Source organism: Salvelinus fontinalis, chromosome 40 (genome assembly GCF_029448725.1).
Source record: "Salvelinus fontinalis isolate EN_2023a chromosome 40, ASM2944872v1, whole genome shotgun sequence".
NCBI lineage: Eukaryota > Metazoa > Chordata > Actinopteri > Salmoniformes > Salmonidae > Salvelinus > Salvelinus fontinalis.
In genome coordinates, this window is record NC_074704.1 from 1,669,744 (window position 1) to 1,696,560 (window position 26,817).

Consider the following 26,817-nt stretch of genomic DNA (forward strand, 5'->3'; position numbering starts at 1 on the left):
CCTAAAATGGCCACCGATATGGCCTTTATAGTGCAATATGGGCACCACTGGATATGACCTAAAATGGCCACCGATATGGTTGTTATAGGGCAATATGGGCACCGATGGATTTGACCTAAAATGGCCACCGATATGGTCGTTATGGGCACCGGTGGATATGACCTAAAATGGCCACCGATCTGGTTTTATAGGCAATATGGGCACCGGGGGATATGACCTAAAATGGCCACCGATATGGCCTTTATAGTGCAGTATGGGCACCGGTGGATATGACTTAAAATGGCCACCGATATGGCCTTTATAGTGCAATATGGGTACCGGTGGATATGACCTAAAATGGCCACCGATATGGTTGTTATAGGCAATATGGGCACCGGTGGATATGACCTAAAATGGCCACCGATATGGTCGTTATAGTGCAATATAGGCACCGGTGGATATGACCTAAAATGGCCACCGAAATGGCTGTTATAGGGCAATATGGGCACCGCTGGGTATGACCTAAAATGGCCACCGATATTCCTGTTACAGGGCAATATGGGCACCGGTGTATATGACCTAAAATGGCCACCGATATGGCTGTTACAGGGCAATATGGGCCCGGTGGATATGACCTAAAATGGCCACCGATATGGCCTTTATAGTGCAAAATAGGCACCGGTGGATATGACCTAAAATGGCCACCGATATGGCCTTTATAGTGCAATATGGGCACCACTGGATATGACCTAAAATGGCCACCGATATGGTTGTTATAGGGCAATATGGGCACCGATGGATTTGACCTAAAATGGCCACCGATATGGTCGTTATGGGCACCGGTGGATATGACCTAAAATGGCCACCGATATGGTTTTTATGGGCAATATGGGCACCGGGGGATATGACCTAAAATGGCCACCGATATGGCCTTTATAGTGCAGTATGGGCACCGGTGGATATGACCTAAAATGGCCACCGATATGGCCTTTATTGTGCAATATGGGCACCGGTGGATATGACCTAAAATGGCCACCGATATGGTCGTTATGGGCACCGGTGGATATGACCTAAAATGGCCACCGATATGGGCTTTATAGTGCAATATGGGTACCGATGGATATGACCTAAAATGGCCACCGATATGGTTGTTATAGGGCAATATGGGCACCGGTGTATATGACCTAAAATGGCCACCAATATGGCCCTTATAGGGCAATATGGGCACCGGTGTATATGACCTAAAATGGCCACCGATATGGTTTTTATAGGCAATATGGGCACCGGGGGATATGACCTAAAATGGCCACCGATATGGTTGTTATAGGCAATATGGGCACCGCTGGGTATGACCTAAAATGGCCACCGATATGGTTTTTATAGGCAATATGGGCACCGGTGGATATGACCTAAAATGGCCACCGATATGGTTGTTATGGACACCGGTGGATATGACCTAAAATGGCCACCGATATGGCCTTTATAGTGCAATATGGGTACCGATGGATATGACCTAAAATGGCTACCGATATGGCCGTTATATGGTAATATGGGCACCGGTGGATATGACCTAAAATGGCCACCGATAGGGCCGTTATATGGTAATATGGGCACCGGTGGATATGACCTAAAATGGCTACCGATATGGCCGTTATAGGGCAATATGGGCAACGCTGGATATGACCTAAAATGGCCACCGATATGGCCTTTATAGGGCAATATGGGCAACGCTGGATATGACCTAAAATGGCTACCGATATGGCCGTTATATGGTAATATGGGCACCGGTGGATATGACCTAAAATGGCCACCGATAGGGCCGTTATATGGTAATATGGGAACCGGTGGATATGACCTAAAATGGCTACCGATATGGCCGTTATAGGGCAATATGGGCAACGCTGGATATGACCTAAAATGGCCACCGATATGGTTGTTATAGGCAATATGGGCACCGGTGGATATGACCTAAAATGGCCACCGATATGGTTGTTATGGGCACCGGTGGATATGACCTAAAATGGCCACCGATTTGGCCCTTATAGGGCAATATGGGCACCAGTTAATATGACCTAAAATGGCCACCGATTTGGCCGTTATAGGGCAATATGGGCACCGCTGGGTATCACCTAAAATGATCACCGATATGGCCTTTATAGTGCATTATGGGCACCGGTGGATATGACCCAAATGGCCACCGATATGGTTGTTATAGGCAATATGGGCACCGGTTGATATGAACTAAAATGGCCACCGATATGGTTTTTATAGTGCAATATGGGCACCGATGGATATGACCTAAAATGGCCACCGGTGGATATGACCTAAAATGGCCACCGATATGGTCGTTATGGGCACCGGTGGATATGACCTAAAATGGCCACCGATATGGCTTTCATAGTGCAATATGGGCACCGATTTATTTGACCTAAAATGGCCACCAATATGGTTGTTATAGGCAATATGGGCACCGGGGGATATGACCTAAAATGGCCACCGATATGGCCTTTATAGTGCAATATGGGCACCGGTGGATATGACCTAAAATGGCCACCAATATGGCCTTTATAGTGCAATATGGGCACCGGTGGATATGACCTAAAATGGCCACCGATATAGTCGTTATGGGCACCGGTGGATATGACCTAAAATGGCCACCGATATGGTCGTTATGGACACCGGTGGATATGACCTAAAATGGCCACCGATATGGTTGTTATAGGCAATATGGGCACCGGTGGATATGAACTAAAATGGCCACCGATATGGCCTTTATAGTGCAATATGGGCACCGGTGGATATGACCTAAAATGGCCACCGATATGGCCTTTATAGGGCAATATGGGCACCAGTGGATATGACCTAAAATGGCCACCGATTTGGCCGTTATAGGGCAATATGGGCACCGCTGGGTATCACCTAAAATGATCACCGATATGGCCTTTATAGTGCAATATGGGCACCGGTGGATATGACCCAAATGGCCACCGATATGGTTGTTATAGGCAATATGGGCACCGGTTGATATGAACTAAAATGGCCACCGATATGGTTTTTATAGTGCAATATGGGCACCGATGGATATGACCTAAAATGGCCACCGGTGGATATGACCTAAAATGGCCACCGATATGGTCGTTATGGGCACCGGTGGATATGACCTAAAATGGCCACCGATATGGCTTTCATAGTGCAATATGGGCACCGGTGGATATGACCTAAAATGGCCACCAATATGGTTGTTATAGGCAATATGGGCACCGGGGGATATGACCTAAAATGGCCACCGATATGGCCTTTATAGTGCAATATGGGCACCGGTGGATATGACCTAAAATGGCCACCAATATGGCCTTTATAGTGCAATATGGGCACCGGTGGATATGACCTAAAATGGCCACCGATATGGTCGTTATGGGCACCGGTGGATATGACCTAAAATGGCCACCGATATGGCCTTTATAGGGCAATATGGGCACCAGTGGATATGACCTAAAATGGCCACCGATTTGGCCCTTATAGGGCAATATGGGCACCAGTTAATATGACCTAAAATGGCCACCGATATGGTCGTTATAGGGCAATATGGGCACCGCTGGGTATCACCTAAAATGATCACCGATATGGCCTTTATAGTGCAATATGGGCACCGGTGGATATGACCCAAATGGCCACCGATATGGTTGTTATAGGCAATATGGGCACCGGTGGATATGAACTAAAATGGCCACCGATATGGCCTTTATAGTGCAATATGGGCACCAGTGGATATGACCTAAAATGGGCACCGGTGGATATGACCTAAAATGGCCACCGATATGGTCGTTATGGGCACCGATGGATTTGACCTAAAATGGCCACCGATATGGTTGTTATAGTGCAATATAGGCACCGGTAGATATTAACTTAAATGGCCTCCGATATGGTTGTTATGGGCATCGGTGGATATGACCTAAAATGGCCACCGATATGGCCTTTATAGTGCAATATGGGCACCGGTGGATATGACCTAAAATGGCCACCAATATGGCCTTTATAGTGCAATATGGGCACCGGTGGATATGACCTAAAATGGCCACCGATATGGTCGTTATGGGCACCGGTGGATATGACTTAAAATAGTCACCGATATGGTCGTTATGGACACCGGTGGATATGACCTAAATGGCCACCGATATGGCCTTTATTGGGCAATATGGGCACCAGTGGATATTTATTTTTTATTTATTTATTTCACCTTTATTTAACCAGGTAGGCAAATTGAGAACACGTTCTCATTTACAATTGCGACCTGGCCAAGATGAAGCAAAGCAGTTCGACACATACAACAACACATAGTTACACATGGAGTAGAACAAACATACAGTCAATAATACAGTGAAAAATAAGTCTATATACAATGTGAGCAAGTGAGGTGAGATAAGGGAGGTGAAGGCAAACAAAATATATATAAAAATAAATAAAAATATAAAAAGGTCATGGTGGCGAAGTAAATACATTATAGCAAGTTTAAAAAAACACTGGAATGGTTGGTTTGCAGTGGAAGAAAGTGCAAAGTAGAGATAGAAATAATGGGGTGCAAAGGAGCAAAAATGAATATAGTAGGTAAAGAGGTAGTTGTTTGGGCTAAATTATAGATGGGCTATGTACAGGTGCAGTAATCTGTGAGCTGCTCTGACAGCTGGTGCTTAAAGCTAGTGAGGGAGATAAGTGTTTCCAGTTTCAGAGATTTTTGTAGTTCGTTCCAGTCATTGGCAGTAGAGAACTGGAAGGAGAGGCGGCCAAAGGAAGAATTGGTTTTGGGGGTGACCAGAGAGATATACCTGCTGGAGCGCGTGCTACAGGTAGGTGCTGCTATGGTGACCAGCGAGCTGAGATAAGGGGGGACTTTACCTAGCATGGTCTTGTAGATGACCTGGAGCCAGTGGGTTTGGCGACGAGTATGAAGCGAGGGCCAGCCAACGAGAGTGTACAGGTCGCAGTGGTGGGTAGTGTATAGGGCTTTGGTGACAAAACGGATGGCACTGTGATAGACTGCATCCAATTTATTGAGTAGGGTATTGGAGGCTATTTTGTAAATGACATCACCGAAGTCGAGGATTGGTAGGATGGTCAGTTTTACAAGGGTATGTTTGGCAGCATGAGTGAAGGATGCTTTGTTGCGGAATAGGAAGCCAATTCTAGATTTAACTTTGGATTGGAGATGTTTGATGTGAGTCTGGAAGGAGAGTTTACAGTCTAACCAGACACCTAGGTATTTGTAGTTGTCCACATATTCTAAGTCAAAGCCGTCTAGGGTAGTGATGTTGGACAGGCGGGCAGGTGCAGACAGCGATCGTTTGAAGAGCATGCATTTAGTTTTACTTGTATTTAAGAGCAATTGGAGGCCACGGAAGGAGAGTTGTATGGCATTGAAGCTCGCCTGGAGGGTTGTTAACACAGTGTCAAAAGAAGGGCCAGAAGTATACAGAATAGTGTCGTCTGCGTAGAGGTGGATCAGAGACTCACCAGCAGCAAGAGCGACATCATTGATGTATACAGAGAAGAGAGTCGGTCCAAGAATTGAACCCTGTGGCACCCCCATAGAGACTGCCAGAGGCCCAGACAACAGACCCTCCGATTTGACACACTGAACTCGATCAGAGAAGTAGTTGGTGAACCAGGCGAGGCAATCATTAGAGAAACCAAGGCTGTCGAGTCTGCCGATGAGGATGTGGTGATTGACAGAGTCAAAAGCCTTGGCCAGGTCAATGAATACGGCTGCACAGTATTGTTTTCTATCGATGGCGGTTAAGATATTGTTTATGACCTTGAGCGTGGCTGAGGTGCACCCATGACCAGCTCTGAAACCAGATTGCATAGCAGAGAAGGTATGGTGGGATTCGAAATGGTCGGTAATCTGTTTGTTAACTTGGCTTTCGAAAACCTTAGAATGGCAGGGTAGGATAGATATGGGTCTGTAGCTGTTTGAGTCAAGAGTGTCCCCCCCTTTGAAGAGGGGGATAACCGCAGCTGCTTTCCAATCTTTGGGAATCTCAGACGACACGAAAGAGAGGTTGAAAAGGCTAGTAATAGGGGTGGCAACAATTTCAGCAGATAGTTTTAGAAAGACAGGGTCCAGATTATCTAGCCCAGCTGATTTGTAAGGGTCCAGATTTTGCAGCTCTTTCAGAACATCAGCTGACTGTATTTGGGAGAAAGAGAAATGGGGAAGGCTTGGGCGAGTTGCTGTGGGGGTTGCAGTGCTGTTGACCGGGGTAGGGGTAGCCAGGTGGAAAGCATGACCAGCCGTAGAAAAATGCTTATTGAAATTCTCAATTATAGTGGATTTGTCGGTGGTGACAGTGTTTCCTATCTTCAGTGCAGTTGGAAGCTGGGAGGAGGTGTTCTTATTCTCCATGGACTTTACAGTGTCCCAGAACTTTTTTGAGTTTGTGTTGCAGGAAGCAAATTTCTGCTTGAAAAAGCTAGCCTTGGCTTTTCTAACTGCCTGTGTATATTGGTTCCTAGCTTCCCTGAAAAGTTGCATATCATGGGGGCTGTTCGATGCTAATGCAGAACGCCATAGGATGTTTTTCTGTTGGTTAAGGGCAGTCAGGTCAGGAGAGAACCAAGGGCTATATCTGTTCTTGGTTCTAAATTTCTTGAATGGGGCATGCTTATTCAAGATGGTGAGGAAGGCATTTAAAAAAAATATCCAGGCATCCTCTACTGACGGGATAAGATCAATATCCTTCCAGGATACCTCGGCCAGGTCGATTAGAAAGGCCTGCTCGCTGAAGTGTTTCAGGGAGCGTTTGACAGTGATGAGTGGAGGTCGTTTGACCGCTGACCCATTACGGATGCAGGCAATGAGGCAGTGATCGCTGAGATCTTGGTTGAAAACAGCAGAGGTGTATTTGGAGGGCAAGTTGGTTAGGATGATATCTATGAGGGTACCCGTGTTTACGGAATTGGGGTGGTACCTGGTAGGTTCATTGATAATTTGTGTGAGATTGAGGGCATCAAGCTTAGATTGTAGGATGGCTGGGGTGTTAAGCATGTTCCAATTTAGGTCGCCTAGCAGCACGAGCTCTGAAGATAGATGGGGGGCAATCAGTTCACATATGGTGTCCAGAGCACAGCTGGGGGCAGAGGGTGACGTAAAATGGATACCGCTGTGGCCGTTATAGGGCAATATGGGCACCGCTGCCATCAGACTTTTAGATCACACTATGGAACGCTCTGGAACGCTATGGAACGCTCTGGAACACTATGGAACGCTCTGGAACACTATGTAGCACTATGGAACGATCTGGAACACTATGGAGCACTATGGAATGCTCTGGAACACTATGGAACGCTCTGGAACACTATGGAACGCTCTGGAACACTATGGAACGCTCTGGAACGCTATGGAACACCTATAGACTATCAACTCTGGAAGATAAATATGTATTATTAGATTTAATTGTATTTTTTTTTTATCAACAATCTACACAAAATACTGCCCTGTTCTTTCCAAAGTGGAAACATTTTTTTTGAGGGATGAATAAAAAACAAACGCCTAATATATAGCTGGATTAGATGAGAGCACTTTCACCGTAACGGAATTGTGCTGAGACTCACTTCAAATGTTTGCCTGACAGAAACCATTGATTTCAAAGTGTAACAAACCATACAACTCTTTTTGACAAGGACCACTTTTAGTCCCCAACCGACCCCTCGTGTCCCTAAGGGGGGGGGGGGGGGGGGGGGGGGTCGTGCCCCACAGTTTGGGAACCACCCTGTAGCCTACTGGCAACGTTACAAGCGTGATTCGTAAATCAGGGAGAGAGATGTTTAATGAGACAAGAATGGATTCACTTTTTCAATGATAGATAAGGATACTACAGTTAAACGTTTCACATTGGATTTATTAAACTACAAAAAGGTAAGATGCGTTTTTAATTCTGTTGCTGCTCTGCACACACAAGCTGGATAGCTAACTAACTTGGGCCCAACGTTAAGCCACCAGACATTCAAAGCTGCTCCTCCTAGGTATAATTCTGTGGGCCTAATTCAGATAATGCATATGTCATAACAAGATGCCCAGGTCTTCAAGCCAAGTTTCCTCCATCCTCTCTCGCTCTCTCCCCACCTGCAACATTTCAGTCACATCTCGCTTCCTACATTGGTCTGTCTGTAGTGACTGGCAGCTCACTGGTCTGTTCACAGTGACTGGCAGCTCACTGGTCTGTCCGTAGTGACTGGCAGCTCACTGGTCTGTCCACAGTGACTGGCAGCTCACTGGTCTGTCTGTAGTGACTGGCAAGTCACTGGTCTGTCTGTAGTGACTGGCAGCTCACTGGTCTGTCCACAGTGACTGGCAGCTCACTGGTCTGTCTAGTGACTGGCAGCTCACTGGTCTGTCCGTAGTGACTGGCAGCTCACTGGTCTGTCTGTAGTGACTGGCAGCTCACTGGTCTGTCTGTAGTGACTGGCAGCTCACTGGTCTGTCCACAGTGACTGGCAGCTCACTGGTCTGTCCACAGTGACTGGCAGCTCACTGGTCTGTCCACAGTGACTGGCAGCTCACTGGTCTGTCCACAGTGACTGGCAGCTCACTGGTCTGTCCACAGTGACTGGCAGCTCACTGGTCTGTCCACAGTGACTGGCAGCTCACTGGTCTGTCCACAGTGACTGGCAGCTCACTGGTCTGTCCGTAGTGACTGGCAGCTCACTGGTCTGTCCGAAGTGACTGGCAGCTCACTGGTCTTTCCGTAGTGACTGGCAGCTCACTGGTCTGTCCGTAGTGACTGGCAGCTCACTGGTCTGTCCGTAGTGACTGGCAGCTCACTGGTCTGTCCGTAGTGACTGGCAGCTCAGTCACTGGTCTGTCCATAGTGACTGGCAGCTCACTGGTCTGTCCGTAGTGACTGGCAGCTCACTGGTCTGTCCGTAGTGACTGGCAGCTCACTGGTCTGTCCGTAGTGACTGGCAGCTCACTGGTCTGTCCGTAGTGACTGGCAGCTCACTGGTCTGTCTGTAGTGACTGGCAGCTCACTGGTCTGTCCGTAGTGACTGGCAGCTCACTGGTCTGTCTGTAGTGACTGGCAGCTCACTGGTCTGTCTGTAGTGACGGGCAGCTCACTGGTCTGTCCGTAGTGACTGGCAGCTCACTGGTCTGTCTGTAGTGACTGGCAGCTCACTGGTCTGTCCGTAGTGACTGGCAGCTCACTGGTCTGTCCGTAGTGACTGGCAGCTCACTGGTCTGTCTGTAGTGACTGGCAGCTCACTGGTCTGTCCGTAGTGACTGGCAGCTCACTGGTCTGTCTGTAGTGACTGGCAGCTCACTGGTCTGTCTGTAGTGACTGGCAGCTCACTGGTCTGTCCGTAGTGACTGGCAGCTCACTGGTCTGTCCGTAGTGACTGGCAGCTCACTGGTCTGTCTGTAGTGACTGGCAGCTCACTGGTCTGTCTGTAGTGACTGGCAGCTCACTGGTCTGTCCGTAGTGACTGGCAGCTCACTGGTCTGTCTGTAGTGACTGGCAGCTCACTGGTCTGTCCACAGTGACTGGCAGCTCACTGGTCTGTCTGTAGTGACTGGCAGCTCACTGGTCTGTCTGTAGTGACTGGCAGCTCACTGGTCTGTCTGTAGTGACTGGCAGCTCACTGGTCTGTCCACAGTGACTGGCAGCTCACTGGTCTGTCCACAGTGACTGGCAGCTCACTGGTCTGTCCACAGTGACTGGCAGCTCACTGGTCTGTCCACAGTGACTGGCAGCTCACTGGTCTGTCCGTAGTGACTGGCAGCTCAATGGTCTGTCCGAAGTGACTGGCAGCTCACTGGTCTGTCCGTAGTGACTGGCAGCTCACTGGTCTGTCCGTAGTGACTGGCAGCTCACTGGTCTGTCCGTAGTGACTGGCAGCTCACTGGTCTGTCCGTAGTGACTGGCAGCTCACTGGTCTGTCCGTAGTGACTGGCAGCTCACTGGTCTGTCCGTAGTGACTGGCAGCTCACTGGTCTGTCCGTAGTGACTGGCAGCTCACTGGTCTGTCCGTAGTGACTGGCAGCTCAGTCACTGGTCTTTCTGTAGTGACTGGCAGCTCACTGGTCTGTCCGTAGTGACTGGCAGCTCAGTCACTGGTCTGTCCGTAGTGACTGGCAGCTCAGTCACTGGTCTGTCCATAGTGACTGGCAGCTCACTGGTCTGTCCGTAGTGACTGGCAGCTCACTGGTCTGTCCGTAGTGACTGGCAGCTCACTGGTCTGTCCGTAGTGACTGGCAGCTCACTGGTCTGTCCGTAGTGACTGGCAGCTCACTGGTCTGTCTGTAGTGACTGGCAGCTCACTGGTCTGTCCGTAGTGACTGGCAGCTCACTGGTCTGTCTGTAGTGACTGGCAGCTCACTGGTCTGTCCGTAGTGACTGGCAGCTCACTGGTCTGTCCGTAGTGACTGGCAGCTCACTGGTCTGTCTGTAGTGACTGGCAGCTCACTGGTCTGTCCGTAGTGACTGGCAGCTCACTGGTCTGTCTGTAGTGACTGGCAGCTCACTGGTCTGTCTGTAGTGACTGGCAGCTCACTGGTCTGTCCGTAGTGACTGGCAGCTCACTGGTCTGTCCGTAGTGACTGGCAGCTCACTGGTCTGTCTGTAGTGACTGGCAGCTCACTGGTCTGTCTGTAGTGACTGGCAGCTCACTGGTCTGTCCGTAGTGACTGGCAGCTCACTGGTCTGTCCGTAGTGACTGGCAGCTCACTGGTCTGTCCGTAGTGACTGGCAGCTCACTGGTCTGTCTGTAGTGACTGGCAGCTCACTGGTCTGTCTGTAGTGACTGGCAGCTCACTGGTCTGTCCGTACTGTACCGGGCTATACTCTGCTTTACTGAGCTATACTGTACTATACTGTACCGGGCTATACTCTACTGTACTGTACTGAGCTATACTCTACTGTATTGAGCTATACTCCACTGTACTGTACTGGGCTATACTCTACTGTACTGAGCTATACTCTACTGTACTGGGCTATACTCCACTGTACTGTACCGGGCTATACTCTACTGTACTGAGCTATGCTCTACTGTACTGTACTGAGCTATACTCTACTGTACTGGGCTATACTCTACTGTGCTATACTCTACTGTACTGGGCTATACTCTACTGTACTGGGCTATACTCTACTGTACTGGGCTATACTCTACTGAACTGAGCTATACTGCACTTTACTGTACTGTACTCTACTGTATTTCATTACAGATTTGTTACAGATTTTCCAGAAATGTCAATTTGTAAATCTTAATACTCTGAACAAAAATATAAATGCAACATGTAAAGTGTTGGTCCCATGTTTCATGAGCTGAAATAATAATATAATAATAATATAATATAATAATATAAGATCACAGAAATTATCCATATGCATTAAAATATTAATTGTCTAAAATGTTGTGCACAAATTTGTTTACATCCCTGTTAGTGAGTATTTATCCTGTGCCAAGATAATCCATCTACCTGACAGGTGTGGCATATCAAGAAACTGGTTAAACAGCATGATAATTACACAGTTGCACCTTGTGCTGGTCGACAATACAAGGCCACTCTAACATGTGCATTTTTGTCACACAACACAATGCCACAGATGTCTCAAGTTTTGAGGGAGCGTGCAATTGGCATGCTGACTGCAGGAATGTCCACTAGAGCTGTTGCCAGAGAATTGAATGTTCATTTCTCTGCCATAAGCCGCCTCCAACGTCGTTTTAGAGAATTTGGCAGTATGTAAATTCAGTTGACAACCGTAACCACATCCAGCGATCGTCTGAGACCAGCCACCGGACAGCTGATGAAACTGTGCACAACCAAAGGATTTCTGCACAAACTGTCAGAACCCGTCTCAGGGGAGCTCATCTGCTCATCATCATCACCAGGGTCTTGACCTGACTGCAGTTCGGCGTCGTAACCGACTCCAGTGGAAAAATGCTCACCTTCATTGGCCACGGGTACGCTGGAGAAGTGTGCTCTTCACTGATAAATTCCAGTTTCAACTGTACCTGGTAGACGGTAGACCCCAGGTATGGCGTCGTGTGGACGAGCGATTTGCTGATGTCAACGAATTGCATTTTATCAATGGCAATTTGAATGGACAGAGATACCGTGACAAGATCCTGAGGCCCGTTGTCGTGCCATTCATCCGCCGCCGTCACCACGTGTTTCAGCATGATAATGCACGGCCCCATGTCTCCAGTATCTCTACACAATTACTCTCAGCTGAAAATGTCCCAATTCTTCCATAGCCTGCATACTCACCAGACATGCCATCCATTGAGCACGTTTAGGATGCTCTGGATCGACCTGCATACTCACCAGACATGCCATCCATTGAGCATGTTTAGGATGCTCTGGATCGACCTGCATACTCACCAGACATGCCATCCATTGAGCATGTTTAGGATGCCCTGGATCGACCTGCATACTCACCAGACATGCCATCCATTGAGCATGTTTAGGATGCTCTGGATCGACCTGCATACTCACCAGACATGCCATCCATTGAGCATGTTTAGGATGCTCTGGATCGACCTGCATACTCACCAGACATGCCATCCATTGAGCATGTTTGGGATGCTCTGGATCGACCTGCATACTCACCAGACATGCCATCCATTGAGCATGTTTAGGATGCTCTGGATCGACCTGCATACTCACCAGACATGCCATCCATTGAGCATGTTTAGGATGCCCTGGATCGACCTGCATACTCACCAGACATGCCATCCATTGAGCATGTTTAGGATGCTCTGGATCGACGTGTACGACAGCGTCTTCCAGTTCCCACCAATTTCCAGCAACTCTTGCAAAGCCTTTGAGGAGGAGTGGGACAACATTCCACAGGCCTCAATCAACAGCCTGATCAACTCCATGTGAAGGAGATGTGTCACGCTGCATGAGGCAAATGGTGGTCACACCAGTAGAGTATAGCTCAGACACCAGATACTGACTGGTTTTCTGATCCGCGCCTCTACCCTTTTTTTGTTGGTATCTGTGACCAACAGATGCATATCTGTATTCCCAGTCATGTGAAATACATAGATTAGAGCCTAATGAATTCATTTCGATTGGCTGATTTCCTCCTATGAACTGTGACTCAGTGACTCTTTGAAAGTGTTGCATGTTGCATTTATATTTTTGTTCAGTGTATTCAAATTATACAATGGCAGAGTCATGTCTTAAGTGGAAATTAACAGCATAAGGTGTTTACATGTCCTGATAATTAACTTAACCCCTTATGTACCATTCTAACCCCATCTTAACCCCTTATGTACCGTTCTAACCCCATCTTAACCCCTTATGTACCGTTCTAACCCCATCTTAACCCCTTATGTACCGTTCTAACCCCATCTTAAGATGGGGTTAGAACGGTACATAAGGGTTAGGGTTAGAACGGTACATAAGGGGTTAAGATGGGGTTAGAACGGTACATAAGGGGTTAAGATGGGGTTAGAACGGTACATAAGGGGTTAAGATGGGGCTAGAATGGTACATAAGGGGTTAAGATGGGGCTAGAACGGTACATAAGGGGTTAAGATGGGGCTAGAACGGTACATAAGGGGTTAAGATGGGGTTAGAACGGTACATAAGGGGTTAAGATGGGGCTAGAACGGTACATAAGGGGTTAAGATGGGGCTAGAACGGTACATAAGGGGTTAAGATGGGGCTAGAATGGTACATAAGGGGTTAAGATGGGGCTAGAATGGTACATAAGGGGTTAACCCCTTATGTACCATTCTAGCCCCATCTTAACCCCTTATGTACCATTCTAACCCCATCTTAACTACTTATGATTTCCGGCGCCGAACAGGATGGCTGCCTCGCTTCGCGTTCCTTGGAAAATATGCAGTATTTTGTTTTTCTATGTGTTATTTCTTACATTGGTACCCCGGGTGATCTTAAGTTTCATTACATACAGCCGGGAGGAACTACTGAATATACGATTAACGTCAACTAACCACCCTTCCTACCAGGAATATGACTTTCCCGAAACGGATCCAGTGTCTTGCCTTCCACCCAATACAATGGACCTGATCCCAGCCGGCGAAGCTACACGATGCCGAAAAAGGGGCAAACGTAGCGGTCTCCTGGTCAGGCTTCGGAGACGAGCACATCGCGCTCCACTCCCTAGCATACTACTCGCCAATGTCCAGTCTCTTGAGAATAAGGTCGATGAAATCCGAGCACGGGTAACATTCGAGAGAGACATCAGGGATTGCAACGTGCTCTGCTTCACGGAAACATGGCTAACTGAAAAGACGCTAACGGAGTCGGTGCAGCCAGCTGGTTTCTTCACGCATCGCGCAGACAGAAGCATACATCTTTCTGGTAAGAAGAGGGGCGGGGGGGTATGCCTCATGATTAACGAGACGTGGTGTGACCATCATAACAACACTCAGGAACTAAAGTCATTCTGTTCACCTGATCTAGAACTCCTCACAATCAAATGTAGACCGCATTATCTACCAAGGGAATTCACTTTGGTCATAATCACAGCCGTATATATTCCCCCCCAAGCAGACACATCGATGGCCCTGAACGAACTCTATCTGACTCTCTGTAAACTGGAAACCACACACCCTGAGGCTGCATTCATCGTAGCTGGGGATTTTAACAAGGCTAATCTAAAAACAAAACTCCCTAAATTCTATCAGCACATCGATTGTCCGACCAGGGCTGGCAGAACTCTGGACCATTGTTATACTAACTTCCGCGACGCATATAAGGCCCTCCCCCGCCCTCCTTTCGGAAAAGCTGACCACGACTCCATTTTGTTGATTCCAGCCTACAAACAGAAATTAAAACTACAAGCTCCCGCGCTCAGGTCTGTTCAACGCTGGTCCGACCAATCTGAATCCACGCTTCAAGACTGCTTTGATCACGCGGATTGGAATATGTTCCGCACGGCGTCCAACAACAACAATGATGAATATGCAGATTCGGTGAGCGAGTTCATTAGGAAGTGCATTGACGATGTCGTACCCAGAGCAACGATTAAAACATTCCCAAACCAGAAACCGTGGATTAACGGCAGCATTCGCGTGAAACTGAAAGCGCGAACCACTGCTTTTAACCAGGGCAAGGTGACCGGAAACATGACCGAATACACACAGTGTAGCTATTCTCTCCGCAAGGCCATCAAACAGGCTAAGTCCCAGTACAGAGACAAAATTGAATCGCAATTCAACAGCTCAGACACAAGGGGTATGTGGCAGGGTCTACAGTCTATCACGGATTACAAAAAGAAAAGCAGCCCTGTCGCGGATCAGGATGTCTTGCTCCCAGACAGGCTAAATACCTTTTTTGCCCGCTTTGAGGATAATACAGTGCCACTGACACGGCCCACTACCAAAACCTGCGGGCTCTCCTTCACTGCAGCCGAGGTGAGTAAAACATTTAAACGTGTTAACCCTCGCAAGGCTGCAGGCCCAGACGGCATTCCCAGCCGCGTCCTCAGAGCATGCGCAGACCAGCTGGCTGGTGTGTTTACGGACATATTCAATCAATCCTTAGCCCAGTCTGCTGTTCCCACATGCTTCAAGAGGGCCACCATTGTTCCTGTTCCCAAGAAAGCTAAGGTAACTGAGCTAAACGACTACCGCCCCGTAGCACTCACTTCCGTCATCATGAAGTGCTTTGAGAGACTAGTCAAGGACCATATCACCTCCACCCTACCGGACACCCTAGACCCACTCCAATTTGCTTACCGACCCAATAGGTCCACAGACGACGCAATCGCAACCACACTGCACACTGCCCTAACCCATCTGGACAAGAGGAATACCTATGTGAGAATGCTGTTCATCGACTACAGCTCAGCATTTAACACCATAGTACCCTCCAAACTCGTCATCAAGCTCGAGACCCTGGGCCTCGACCCCGCCCTGTGCAACTGGGTCCTGGACTTCCTGACGGGCCGCCCCCAGGTGGTGAGGGTAGGTAACAACATCTCCACCCCGCTGATCCTCAACACTGGGGCCCCACAAGGGTGCGTTCTGAGCCCTCTCCTGTACTCCCTGTTCACCCACGACTGCGTGGCCATGCACGCCTCCAACTCAATCATCAAGTTTGCGGACGACACTACAGTGGTAGGCTTGATTACCAACAACGACGAGACGGCCTACAGGGAGGAGGTGAGGGCCCTCGGAGTGTGGTGTCAGGAAAATAACCTCACACTCAACGTCAACAAAACAAAGGAGATGATTGTGGACTTCAGGAAACAGCAGAGGGAGCTCCCCCCTATCCACATCGACGGGTCAGTAGTGGAGAAGGTGGAAAGTTTTAAGTTCCTCGGTGTACACATCACGGACAAACTGAATTGGTCCACCCACACAGACAGCGTTGTGAAGAAGGCGCAGCAGCGCCTCTTCAACCTCAGGAGGCTGAAGAAATTCGGCTTGTCACCAAAAGCACTCACAAACTTCTACAGATGCACAATCGAGAGCATCCTGTCGGGCTGTATCACCGCCTGGTACGGCAACTGCTCCGCACACAACCGTAAGGCTCTCCAGAGGGTAGTGAGGTCGGCAGAACGCATCACCCGGGGCAAACTACCTGCCCTCCAGGACACCTACACCACCCGATGTCACAGGAAGGCCATAAAGATCATCAAGGACAACAACCACCCAAGCCACTACCTGTTCACCCCGCTATCATCCAGAAGGCGAGGTCAGTACAGGTGCATCCAAGCAGGAACCGAGAGACTGAAAAACAGCTTCTATCTCAAGGCCATCAGACTGTTAAACAGCCACCACTAACATTTAGCGGCCGCTGCCAACAAACTGACTCAGCTCCAGCCACCTTAAAAATGGGAATTGATGGAAATTATGTAAAAATGTACCACCAGCCACTTTAAACAATGCCACCTAATATAATGTTTACATACCCTACATTACACATCTCTTATGTATATGTATATACTGTACTCTATATCATCTACTGCATCTTGCCATCTTTATGTAATACATGTACCACTAGCCACTTTAAACTATGCCACTTTATGTTTACATACCCTACAGTACTCATTTCATAGGTATATACCGTACTCTATACCATCTACTGCACCTTGCCTATGCCATCTGTACCATCACTCATTCATATATCTTTATGTACATATTCTTTATCCCTTTACACTTGCGTGTATAAGGTAGTAGTTGCGGAATTGTTAGGTTAGATTACTTGTTGTTATTACTGCATTGTCGGAACTAGAAGCACAAGCATTTCGCTACACTCGCATTAACATCTGCTAACCATGTGTATGTGACTAATAAATTTGATTTGATTTGATTTGATTATGTACCGTTCTAACCCCATCTTAACCCCTTATGTACCATTCTAGCCCCATCTTAACCCCTTATGTACCGTTCTAACCCCATCTTAACCACATATGTACCGTTCTAACCCTGTCTTAACCCCATATGTACCGTTCTAACCCCATCTTAACCCCCTATGTACCGTTCTCACCCCATCTTAACCCCTTATGTACCATTCTAGTAACAACCCAACAATTAGCCACTAGCTGTGATTATAGCAGGTAAAGGGAGATTACATATGAATAAATACATATTTTCCATACATTTCTATTGAATAATAAATCCCCATATTAAGTTCTATACATATTTTCTGTACATACAAAATGCAGAGGGAAGATGACAAGGTTTAGAACAAGTACCTTCTGTTACAAACCAAATGCTGGACTAGAAGCATGGGTAATAATGTTGAGTTTCTTTTTTCCAGTGGAGATTAGTTTATAAATTGCCTGGCTGGGCTGTGGGACAGTGGAGAATAGTTTATAAATTGCCTGGCTGGGCTGTGGGACAATGCATGTATAGGAATGATTCAAATGGAATTGCTAACAGCCATTACCCGGGTAGTATTGTGACTAACTAATGGCTATTAACCAATCGGCATCCAGGATCCAAATGTACAGTTTTATAATGAGGGATCTAGTGTAGATTAAACGTCATAGGAAGAACGTTTTATCATGTGGAGGTTTCATTCAGGTCTCTCTGTTTAACCAAATACTCTGTCTTTGGCAGGAGAGAGACCAGACTCTCACTCTGACAGCAGTAAGAGTCCTTCAGAGGAACCAGACCCAGAGACTCCCAAACCAGTGAGACGACACCACTGCTCCAAGTGTAATAAGAGTTTCAAGTTGTCATTGAACCTAAAAGAGCATGAGAGAAAACACACAGGACGAAAGCCTTTCCACTGCTCCCAGTGTGGAAAGAGATTTTCACGATCACAGAACCTAAAAAAACATAGTAGAATACACACAGGAGAAAAGCCTTACCATTGTTCCCATTGTGGAAAGAATTTTAGGTTGTTGGATAAGCTGAAGGAACATGAGAGGACACACACAGGGGAGAAACCTTACCATTGCTCCTTGTGTGGAAAAAGTTTTTCCCAGTTAGCTAACCAAAAAGAGCATGAAAGGAAACACACCGAAGAAAAGCCTTTCCAATGTTCCCAGTGTGGAAAAAGATTTTCCCGATCACAGAACCTAAAAATACATCAGAGGACACACGCAAGGGAGAAAACGTATCTCTGCTCCCAGTGTGGAAAGTGTTTTACCCAGTTATGGAGCCTGAACAAACATAATAGAATACACACAGGAGAAAAACCTTACCACTGTTCCCATTGTGGAAAGAGTTTTGGGTTGTTAGGTAACCTAAAAGAGCATGAAAGGAAACACACAGGAGAAAAGCCTTTCCAATGTTCCCATTGTGGAAAGAGATTTGCACGATCACAGCAACTAAAATCACATGAGAGGACACACACAGGGGAGAAACCATACCACTGCTCCCAGTGTGAAAAAAGTTTTGCGCAGTTAGCGAGCCTGAACAATCATAAGAGAATACACACAGGAGAAACGCCTTACCCCTGTGCCCATTGTGAAAAGAGATTTTCACGACCACAGGAACTAAAATCACATGAGAGGACACACACAGGGGAGAAACCATACCACTGCTCCCAGTGTAAAAGGAGTTTTTCGCTGTTAGGGAGCCTGAACAAACATAATAGAATACACACAGGAGAAAAGCCTTACCATTGTGCCCATTGTGGAAAGACCTTTTCACGATCACAGGACCTAAAATCACACGAGAGGACACACACAGGAGAAAAGCCTTACCCCTGTGCCCATTGTGGAAAGACATTTTCACGATCACAGGACCTAAAATCACATGAGAGGACACACACTGGGGAGAAACCGTATCATTGCTCCCTGTGTGGAAAGGATTTTTCTCATTTAGGGAGCCTGAACAAACATAAGAAGGCAATGCACTCTTGATTGAAGCCTTACCCATGTTCCCATTCCCAGGCTGTGTTCTGACTTATGTTTGATTGTTGTTTTATGCCACATGAAATAATATTGTTTATATTGTGGCAAAGAAGGGGGTCGAGTGATAAATGGCAGATATGTGAGAGCAGAACTAATAAACGGGCTCTGCCCGATCACTAAAATGGCCACCCCGATCAGAACTACATATCACAAAATGGCCGACTGCCAAAACTACAAGTCCCAGAAGCAAGAGGAACCCTCAGAAGGTGGAGCCGACACAGAGATAAAGGGTCAAGAAAAACCAGGAAGAGGAAGAGAGTGCTGGAAGGATCTATGAACCGTAGAGAAAGAGACAATAGATATTGGCTGGATTTACCGTCTATGAGCTGGGACTGTTTTGGACTTACCTGTTGGCGTTTGGACCTGGAACTACCGAGAACCCGATTCGTGTACCGGACCCTGCTATCCTTGACCTTGCCTACGACCTGGGTGGACCAGGACGGAGAAACAAACACACAGTTACTGTCCTGTTCGAAAGAACTCTCATTCTGGGGTAATTTGGTGACAGTTTCCCACTTAATTTGTGACAAACGCTCATAACCTTGAAGAGGTTTGCCACAATATGAAATATATATATAATCAAGAATAGGCCTGTTTTATTTTTTTTCTCTGGAGACATGAGTATGTCTAAAATCAGATTATAATTTTAAAATGTATTTTGTTTTGATTCAACACGTTGATAGATTGGATACATGTTAGAACCCTTAGATGTTAATGACATGATTTGGATATTTTAAAATGTAAATTGTTAATTGGATGAATATTGTGTGTATTTCTTGATTCTGACCTAGAATCTTCAGGAAATGTAATTTCTGTTTCATTTAGTTCATTTGTGTTCTAGTCTTCAAGCTAAAGATGTATGAAAATGGGATGATTTTCTGATAATGTTGTTGACATGAAAAACATTCACGACCTCCTGAATATTCCCATCGGTATTATTACAGAGAGAACACAGGTGCTAAGATTGTAAAACACATTTGATTAATGTAACATTTTTTATCTGAATAAAAGTATAATGAATATTTTTGTGTTAGCCACTAGTGGACATTCACTATATACATGTACAGTTGAAGTCGGGAAGTTTACATACACTTAGGTTGGAGTCATTAAAACTCATTTTTCAACCACTCCACAAATTTCTTGTTGAGAAACTATAGTTTTGGCAAGTCGGTTAGGATATCTACTTTGTGCATGACACAACTAATTTTTCCAACAATTGTTTACAGACAGATTATTTCACTTATAATTCACTGTATCACAATTCCAGTGGGTCAGAAGTTTACATACACTAAGTTGACTGTGCCTGTAAACAGCTTGATCAATTCCAGAAAATGATGTCATGGCTTTAAAAGCTTCTGATAGACTAATTGACATAATTTGAGTCAATTGGAGATGTACCTGTGGATGTATTTCAAGGCCTACCTTCAACCTCAGTGCCTCTTTGCTTGACATCCAAAGAAATCATCCAAGACCTCAGAAAATAAATTGTAGACCTCCACAAGTCTGGTTCATCCTTGGGAGCAATTTCCAAACACCTGAAGGTACCACGTTCATCTGAACAAACAAATAGTACGCAAGTATGAACACCATGGGACCACACAGCCGTCATACTTCTCAGGAAGGAGACGCGTTCTGTCTCCTAGAGATGGACGTACTTTGGTGCGAAAAGTGCAAATCAATCCCAGAACAACAGCAAAGGACCTTGTGAAGATGCTGTAGGAAACAGGTGCAAAAGTATCTATATACACAGTAAAACAAATCCTATATCGACATAACCTGAAAGGCCGCTCAGCAAGGAAGAAGCCACTGCTCCAAAACCGCCATAAAAAAGCCAGACTACGGTTTGCAACTACACATGGGGACAAAGATCGTACTTTTTGGAGAAACGTCATCTGGTCTGATGAAACAAAAATAAAACTGTTTGGCCATAATTACCATCGTTATGTTTGGAGGAAAAAGGGGGGGCTTGCAAGCCGAAGAACACTATCCCAACCGTGAAGCACGGGGGTGGCAGCATCATGTTGTGGGGGTGCTTTGCTGCAGGAGGGGCTGGTGCACTTCACAAAATAGATGACATCATGAGTGAGGAAAATTATGTGGATATATTGAAGCAACATCTGAAGACATCAGTCAGGAAGTTACAGCTTGGTCGCAAATGGGTCTTCCAAATGGACAATGACCCCAAGTATACTTCCAAAGTTGTGGCAAAATGGCTTTAGGACAACAAAGTCAAGGTATTGGATTGGTCATCACAAAGCCTTGACCTCAATCCTATAGAACATTTGTGGTCAGAACTGAAAATGCGTGTGCGAGCAAGGAGGCCTACAAACCTGACTCAGTTACACCAGCTCTGTCAGGAGGAATGGGCCAAAATTCCCCCAATTTATTGTGGGAAGCTTTTGGAAGGCTAACCTAAACGTTTGACCCAAGTTAAACAATTTAAAGGCAATGCTACCAAACACTAATTGAGTGTATGTAATCTTCTGACCCACTGGGAATGTGATGAAAGGTATAAAATCTGAAATAAATAATTCTCTCTACTATTATACGGACATTTCACATTCTTAAAATAAAGTGGTCATCCTAACTGACCTAAGACAAGGAATTTTTACTACGAGTAAATGTCAGGAATTGTGAAAAACTGAGTTTAAATGTATTTGGCTAAGATGTATGTTAACTTCCGACTTCAACTGTACGTCTATGTACTTACAGAAATCCATCCACCCGCTCTTCTGGAAGGTGGATAACACAACATGTCAGTCAGAACATCAGGAGGGTTTTGACCTTTGACCTTTTATTTAAATGAGTTTGCTTCTTTTGTTTGTTCCCAGTTTAGAACAGAAAACACGTAAACAATAAGTTGGCCTACACACACCACATTGGTTAGTATTCTTTGTAGTAGACACATCTGATGGGTTGGTACTGTTACACCGTGTAGGAGCAGTTTGGACCTACTCAGTGCTGTTACACCGTGTCGGAGCAGTTTGGACCTACTCAGTACTGTTACACCGTGTAGGAGCAGTTTGGACCTACTCAGCACTGTTACACCGTGTAGGAGCAGTTTGGACCGACTCAGTACTGTTACACCATGTAGGAGCAGTTTGGACCGACTCAGTACTGTTACACCGTGTAGGAGCAGTTTGGACCTACTCAGTACTGTTACACCGTGTAGGAGCAGTTTGGACCTACTCAGTACTGTTACACCGTGTAGGAGCAGTTTGGACCTACCCAGTACTGTTACACCGTGTAGGAGCAGTTTGGACCTACTCAGTACTGTTACACCGTGTAGGAGCAGTTTGGACCTACTCAGTACTGTTACACCGTGTAGGAGCAGTTTGGACCGACTCAGTACTGTTACACCGTGTAGGAGCAGTTTGGACCTACTCAGTACTGTTACACCGTGTAGGAGCAGTTTGGACCTACTCAGTACTGTTACACCGTGTAGGAGCAGTTTGGACCGACTCAGTACTGTTACACCGTGTAGGAGCAGTTTGGACCGACTCAGTACTGTTACACCGTGTAGGAGCAGTTTGGACCTACCTGCCTTATTGGGATATTATCTGTTTGTTTGATTGATTTCCTGAATGCAGATGTACAGTAGTATGGTAGGGTGTTTTAAATGCTCACTCATTAAAAATATTCACTAATCAACACATAATATTATATAATAAAATAAATACAAAATCTACCCTTTTGTTTCAAACTAAAATTAACATTTCCCTTGACTGTGTTACCCTCCCCACCCAGCAGGTGGCGATGTGCCTGTTTCAGGCAATGCTGCCAATGTGACGTATAATCTAATGGACGGGACTCTTCTTCAACAACAAAAGCGAGTCATTCACCTCGATTGCTTTCTAGCCAACATAGCCGAAAACATTTCAGCTCTTTAAATGCTTTCGTTGTATATTAGCCACTGTGTTTGAAACACATTTGTCGTATATCCTGGCTAGTTACACCATTTAATTGAATATTGACGTTGTTGTTAGCTAGCTAGCTGGGTAAATTAGCAGTAGTGCTAGTCTAGTCACTAATGCTAACTAGCTAACATCCCAACCATGAGCTCACTAAACGACTCCCCACCTTCTAAAGAGAGGATCTGCTGGACGGAGAAAGATACTCTGGGGCTGAACATTGTCGTGAAAGAGGAGAAGGAAGAAGAGGATGTGACAGTGAAACAAGAAACAGAGGTTGAGGCTGTTACCGTGAAAGAAGAAGAGAAAGAAGTTAAATTGACAGAAGAGGAAGACGCGTTCAGAGTGAAAGAGGAGAAGGATGTTACAGTAAAAGAAGAGGATGTAGAGAAAGAGGTGACTGTCACAGTGAAAGAAGAGGAAGACGTTTTTGGAATGAGGGAAGTGGGGGAGATTACTGTCACATTGGAGGAAGAAGAGGAGGAGACAGGAGATCTGATTAACACCAGTGAGTAATATCTTAAAAACAGGGGTACAAACTCTGCAGTTGTTGAACTGATGTGTGGTTTTAAAGGGGCATTCTACTGAAGGTCTACACTTTAATAGTTCTGTAATGTAGGAATTGTGAAAACTACAAAGTGGGGTGCGGCCAACTAAACGTTTATGGATCAAATGCTTCCCGTTATATTTTTCATAACATTTGTAAACATCTGAATATCTCTTTCTGTAGTGCTTTGCTTGACGTCACATTACAGCAAAAATCATCTCATGTCTGACTTCAAATGATGAAGAGGACAGAATCAAGACCAGGAAGGATAATTTTGATCAATAATAATTACCACAGGCTATTTAAAATCAGATGGAGTTAGTTTTGTGCCAACAGAAATAAAGGGTTAAATGTGTGTCTCATAGGGCGGCACACAATTGGCCCAGCGTCGCCCGGGTTAGGGGAGGGTTTGCTTGGGGTAGGCTGTCATTGTAAAATAAGAATTTGTTCTTAACTGGCTTGCATAGTTAAACTTTTTTTTTTTGTTGCAAATTGCTCAATGATCAATGGCATAACCATCTTAAAACAATTCCATATGTTAGCTCAGTCTAAAAACACCAACATTCCCAATGTTGTAAATTGTGGAAAAATTACAATTTATATCAAACAGTTGCACTGTTTCTATTGTTAACCTTTTGTTTGTTAAGTTAATGTTTTAAATTCCCCAAAGTAAGCATATTTTAAAACATTTGTACACATTTTCTCGTCAAATTTTGTGTTTACAAAGTTTTTTTTTTTAAATGTTTTTCTTGTTTTGAACAGTTATTTTGATACATTTCATCCATTCCATGTTATTCATTCAAAAGTTGTGAGTTTCTGTGATACTCCGGCTGAGAAATTGGCATTTGATCTGACGACCTAAAATAGCCACCGATAAGGAACGCTATGGACTCTGGAACTCAAATCCTTTATAGGCAATGGAACGCTATGGACTCTGGAACTCAACTCCATTATAGACAATGGAACGCTATGGACTCTGGAACTCAACTCCATTATAGACAATGGAACGCTATGGACTCTGGAACTCAACTCCGTTATAGGCAATGGAACGCTATGGACTCTGGAACTCAACTCCGTTATAGGCAATGGAACGCTATGGACTCTGGAACTCAACTCCGTTATAGACAATGGAACGCTATGGACTCTGTAACTCAACTCCGTTATAGACAATGGAACGCTATGGACTCTGGAACTCAACTCCGTTATAGACAATGGAACGCTATGGACTCTGGAACTCAACTCCGTTATAGACAATGGAACGCTATGGACTATCATCTCTAGAAGCTTAATATGTATTTACATATTAACCCTCTTTTTTACGTTATAGTGGCTGTTACTCTCCCCAGGGACCAACTGTCGGGTGTCTCCACATCTATATTTGTTCAGGGTTCATACAGTACCAATAGAAAGTCTCCACATCTATATGTGTTCAGGGTTCATACAGTACCAATAGAAAGTCTTCACCTCTATATTTGTTCGGGGTTCATACAGTACCAGTAGAAAGTCTTCACATCTCTTGGATTTATTTTCTTCAGTTTATTCAAATTCTACAGCACAACGGCAGAGTCATGTCCTAAGCGTAAAATGAACAGTGACTTCATGATTCAGGCCTTCTGGGAGTGCTATAAAGTCCAACAATTATGGGCGAGAGTTAGACAGTTGTCTGTTTTACAATATGTACAACTTTTAATCCGTCTATCTTCATATTTCAAGACATGGCAAATGGGGGTGCGGTGAGATACCCAATGGGTTGAACCGTACTTTTCTCCTCAATCATTTTGAGAAGAAAAATTGCTTAACTGGAAATCAAATTACTCTCCATCGTTAAGACAGCGGATTAATCAAATTAACCTCCATTGTTAAGACAGTGGATGAATCAAATGACTCTGCATCGTTGAGACAGTGGATAAATTAATTTTAAATAAATGAAATCCGTCCGAAAGGCCCACGAGAACCAGACCCAAACAGACCCGTGCTGGTTTGGATCCGAGAGACCCGTTCAGATCTGAGTGTAGAGAGACCCGTTCAGATCTGAGTGTAGAGAGACCCGTTCAGATCTGAGTGTAGAGAGACCAAGGGCAATGAATACAGACCTATAGGCTTAGGAGTCTCCTGTGTGATATTAATAGGAGTCCACTGTATGTGGATATTAATAGGAGTTAGCTATGGTGTGGATATTATAGGGCTTAGTTATGGTTTGGTGTGGATATTATAGGGCTTAGCTATGGTTTGGATATTATAGGGCTTAGCTATGGTTTGGTGTGGAAATTATAGGGCTTAGCTGTGGTTTGATGTGGATATTATAGGGCTTAGCTATGGTGTGGATATTATAGGGCTTAGCTGTGGTTTGATGTGGATATTATAGGGCTTAGCTATGGTTTGGATATTATAGGGCTTAGCTATGGTGTGGATGTTATAGGGCTTAGCTATGGTGTGGATATTATAGGGCTTAGCTATGGTTTGGTGTGGATATTATAGGGCTTAGCTATGGTTTGGTGTGGATATTATAGGGCTTAGCTATGGTTTGGTGTGGATATTATAGGGCTTGGCTATGGTTTGGTGTGGATATTATAGGGCTTGGCTATGGTTTGGTGTGGATATTATAGGGCTTAGCTATGCGTTCCAACTGACTCTGACCGTTGACCTTGAGATGAGGAAAAATGTTTTAGGCCAACCAGGGTTGCTCCTTTAATCTAACAATATAATGATTCTCTTTATAACAGTAACCTAGTTACCGATCAGTAGGCCAGGGCTACATTTTCTCTCTCCTCAGCAGCAGGAGCACGTGACGTCAGCAGCCAGAACCAGTTTCATCTGGACAAAAAGCTATATGTTTTATTGTGTTGCAATTGGCTGACACAGATAAGAAGCTCACGCAGTTCTCTGGACTGGTCCAATCGGGTCCAGTCTGTAAAATTGCACATACCCCAAGACTCGTAGAAATTATATCACACCTGACCCAGATCCAAGACAAAAGTCCGAATTTGGGACCCGGATCCCGGGTCGGATCTCTGAATTTCCAGGTCTGTTGGAC

General features: G+C 45.5%; 1 protein-coding gene across 4 annotated transcripts in view; it reads left to right on the forward strand.

Annotated features, from left to right (window-relative positions):
• Positions 1 to 26,817, forward strand: part of LOC129839178 (zinc finger protein 883-like) — a 43,500-nt gene that overhangs the window by 11,332 nt on the left and 5,351 nt on the right. Inside the window, exons 1-2 of one of the 4 annotated variants that reach the window (XR_008757000.1) lie at positions 7,702 to 7,891; positions 18,022 to 18,102. The exons of 1 other annotated variant lie outside the window; for it this stretch is intronic. Coding sequence is in view for 2 of the 3 variants with exons in the window: in XM_055906475.1 (XP_055762450.1) it covers positions 18,022 to 19,274 (1,253 nt within the window). In the remaining variant the exon portion in view is untranslated. Of the gene's footprint in view, positions 1 to 7,701; positions 7,892 to 18,021; positions 20,348 to 23,128; positions 23,745 to 26,817 lie in introns of those variants that run through there. 2 more of the 4 variants (XM_055906475.1, XM_055906476.1) reach the window with 2 other exon arrangements.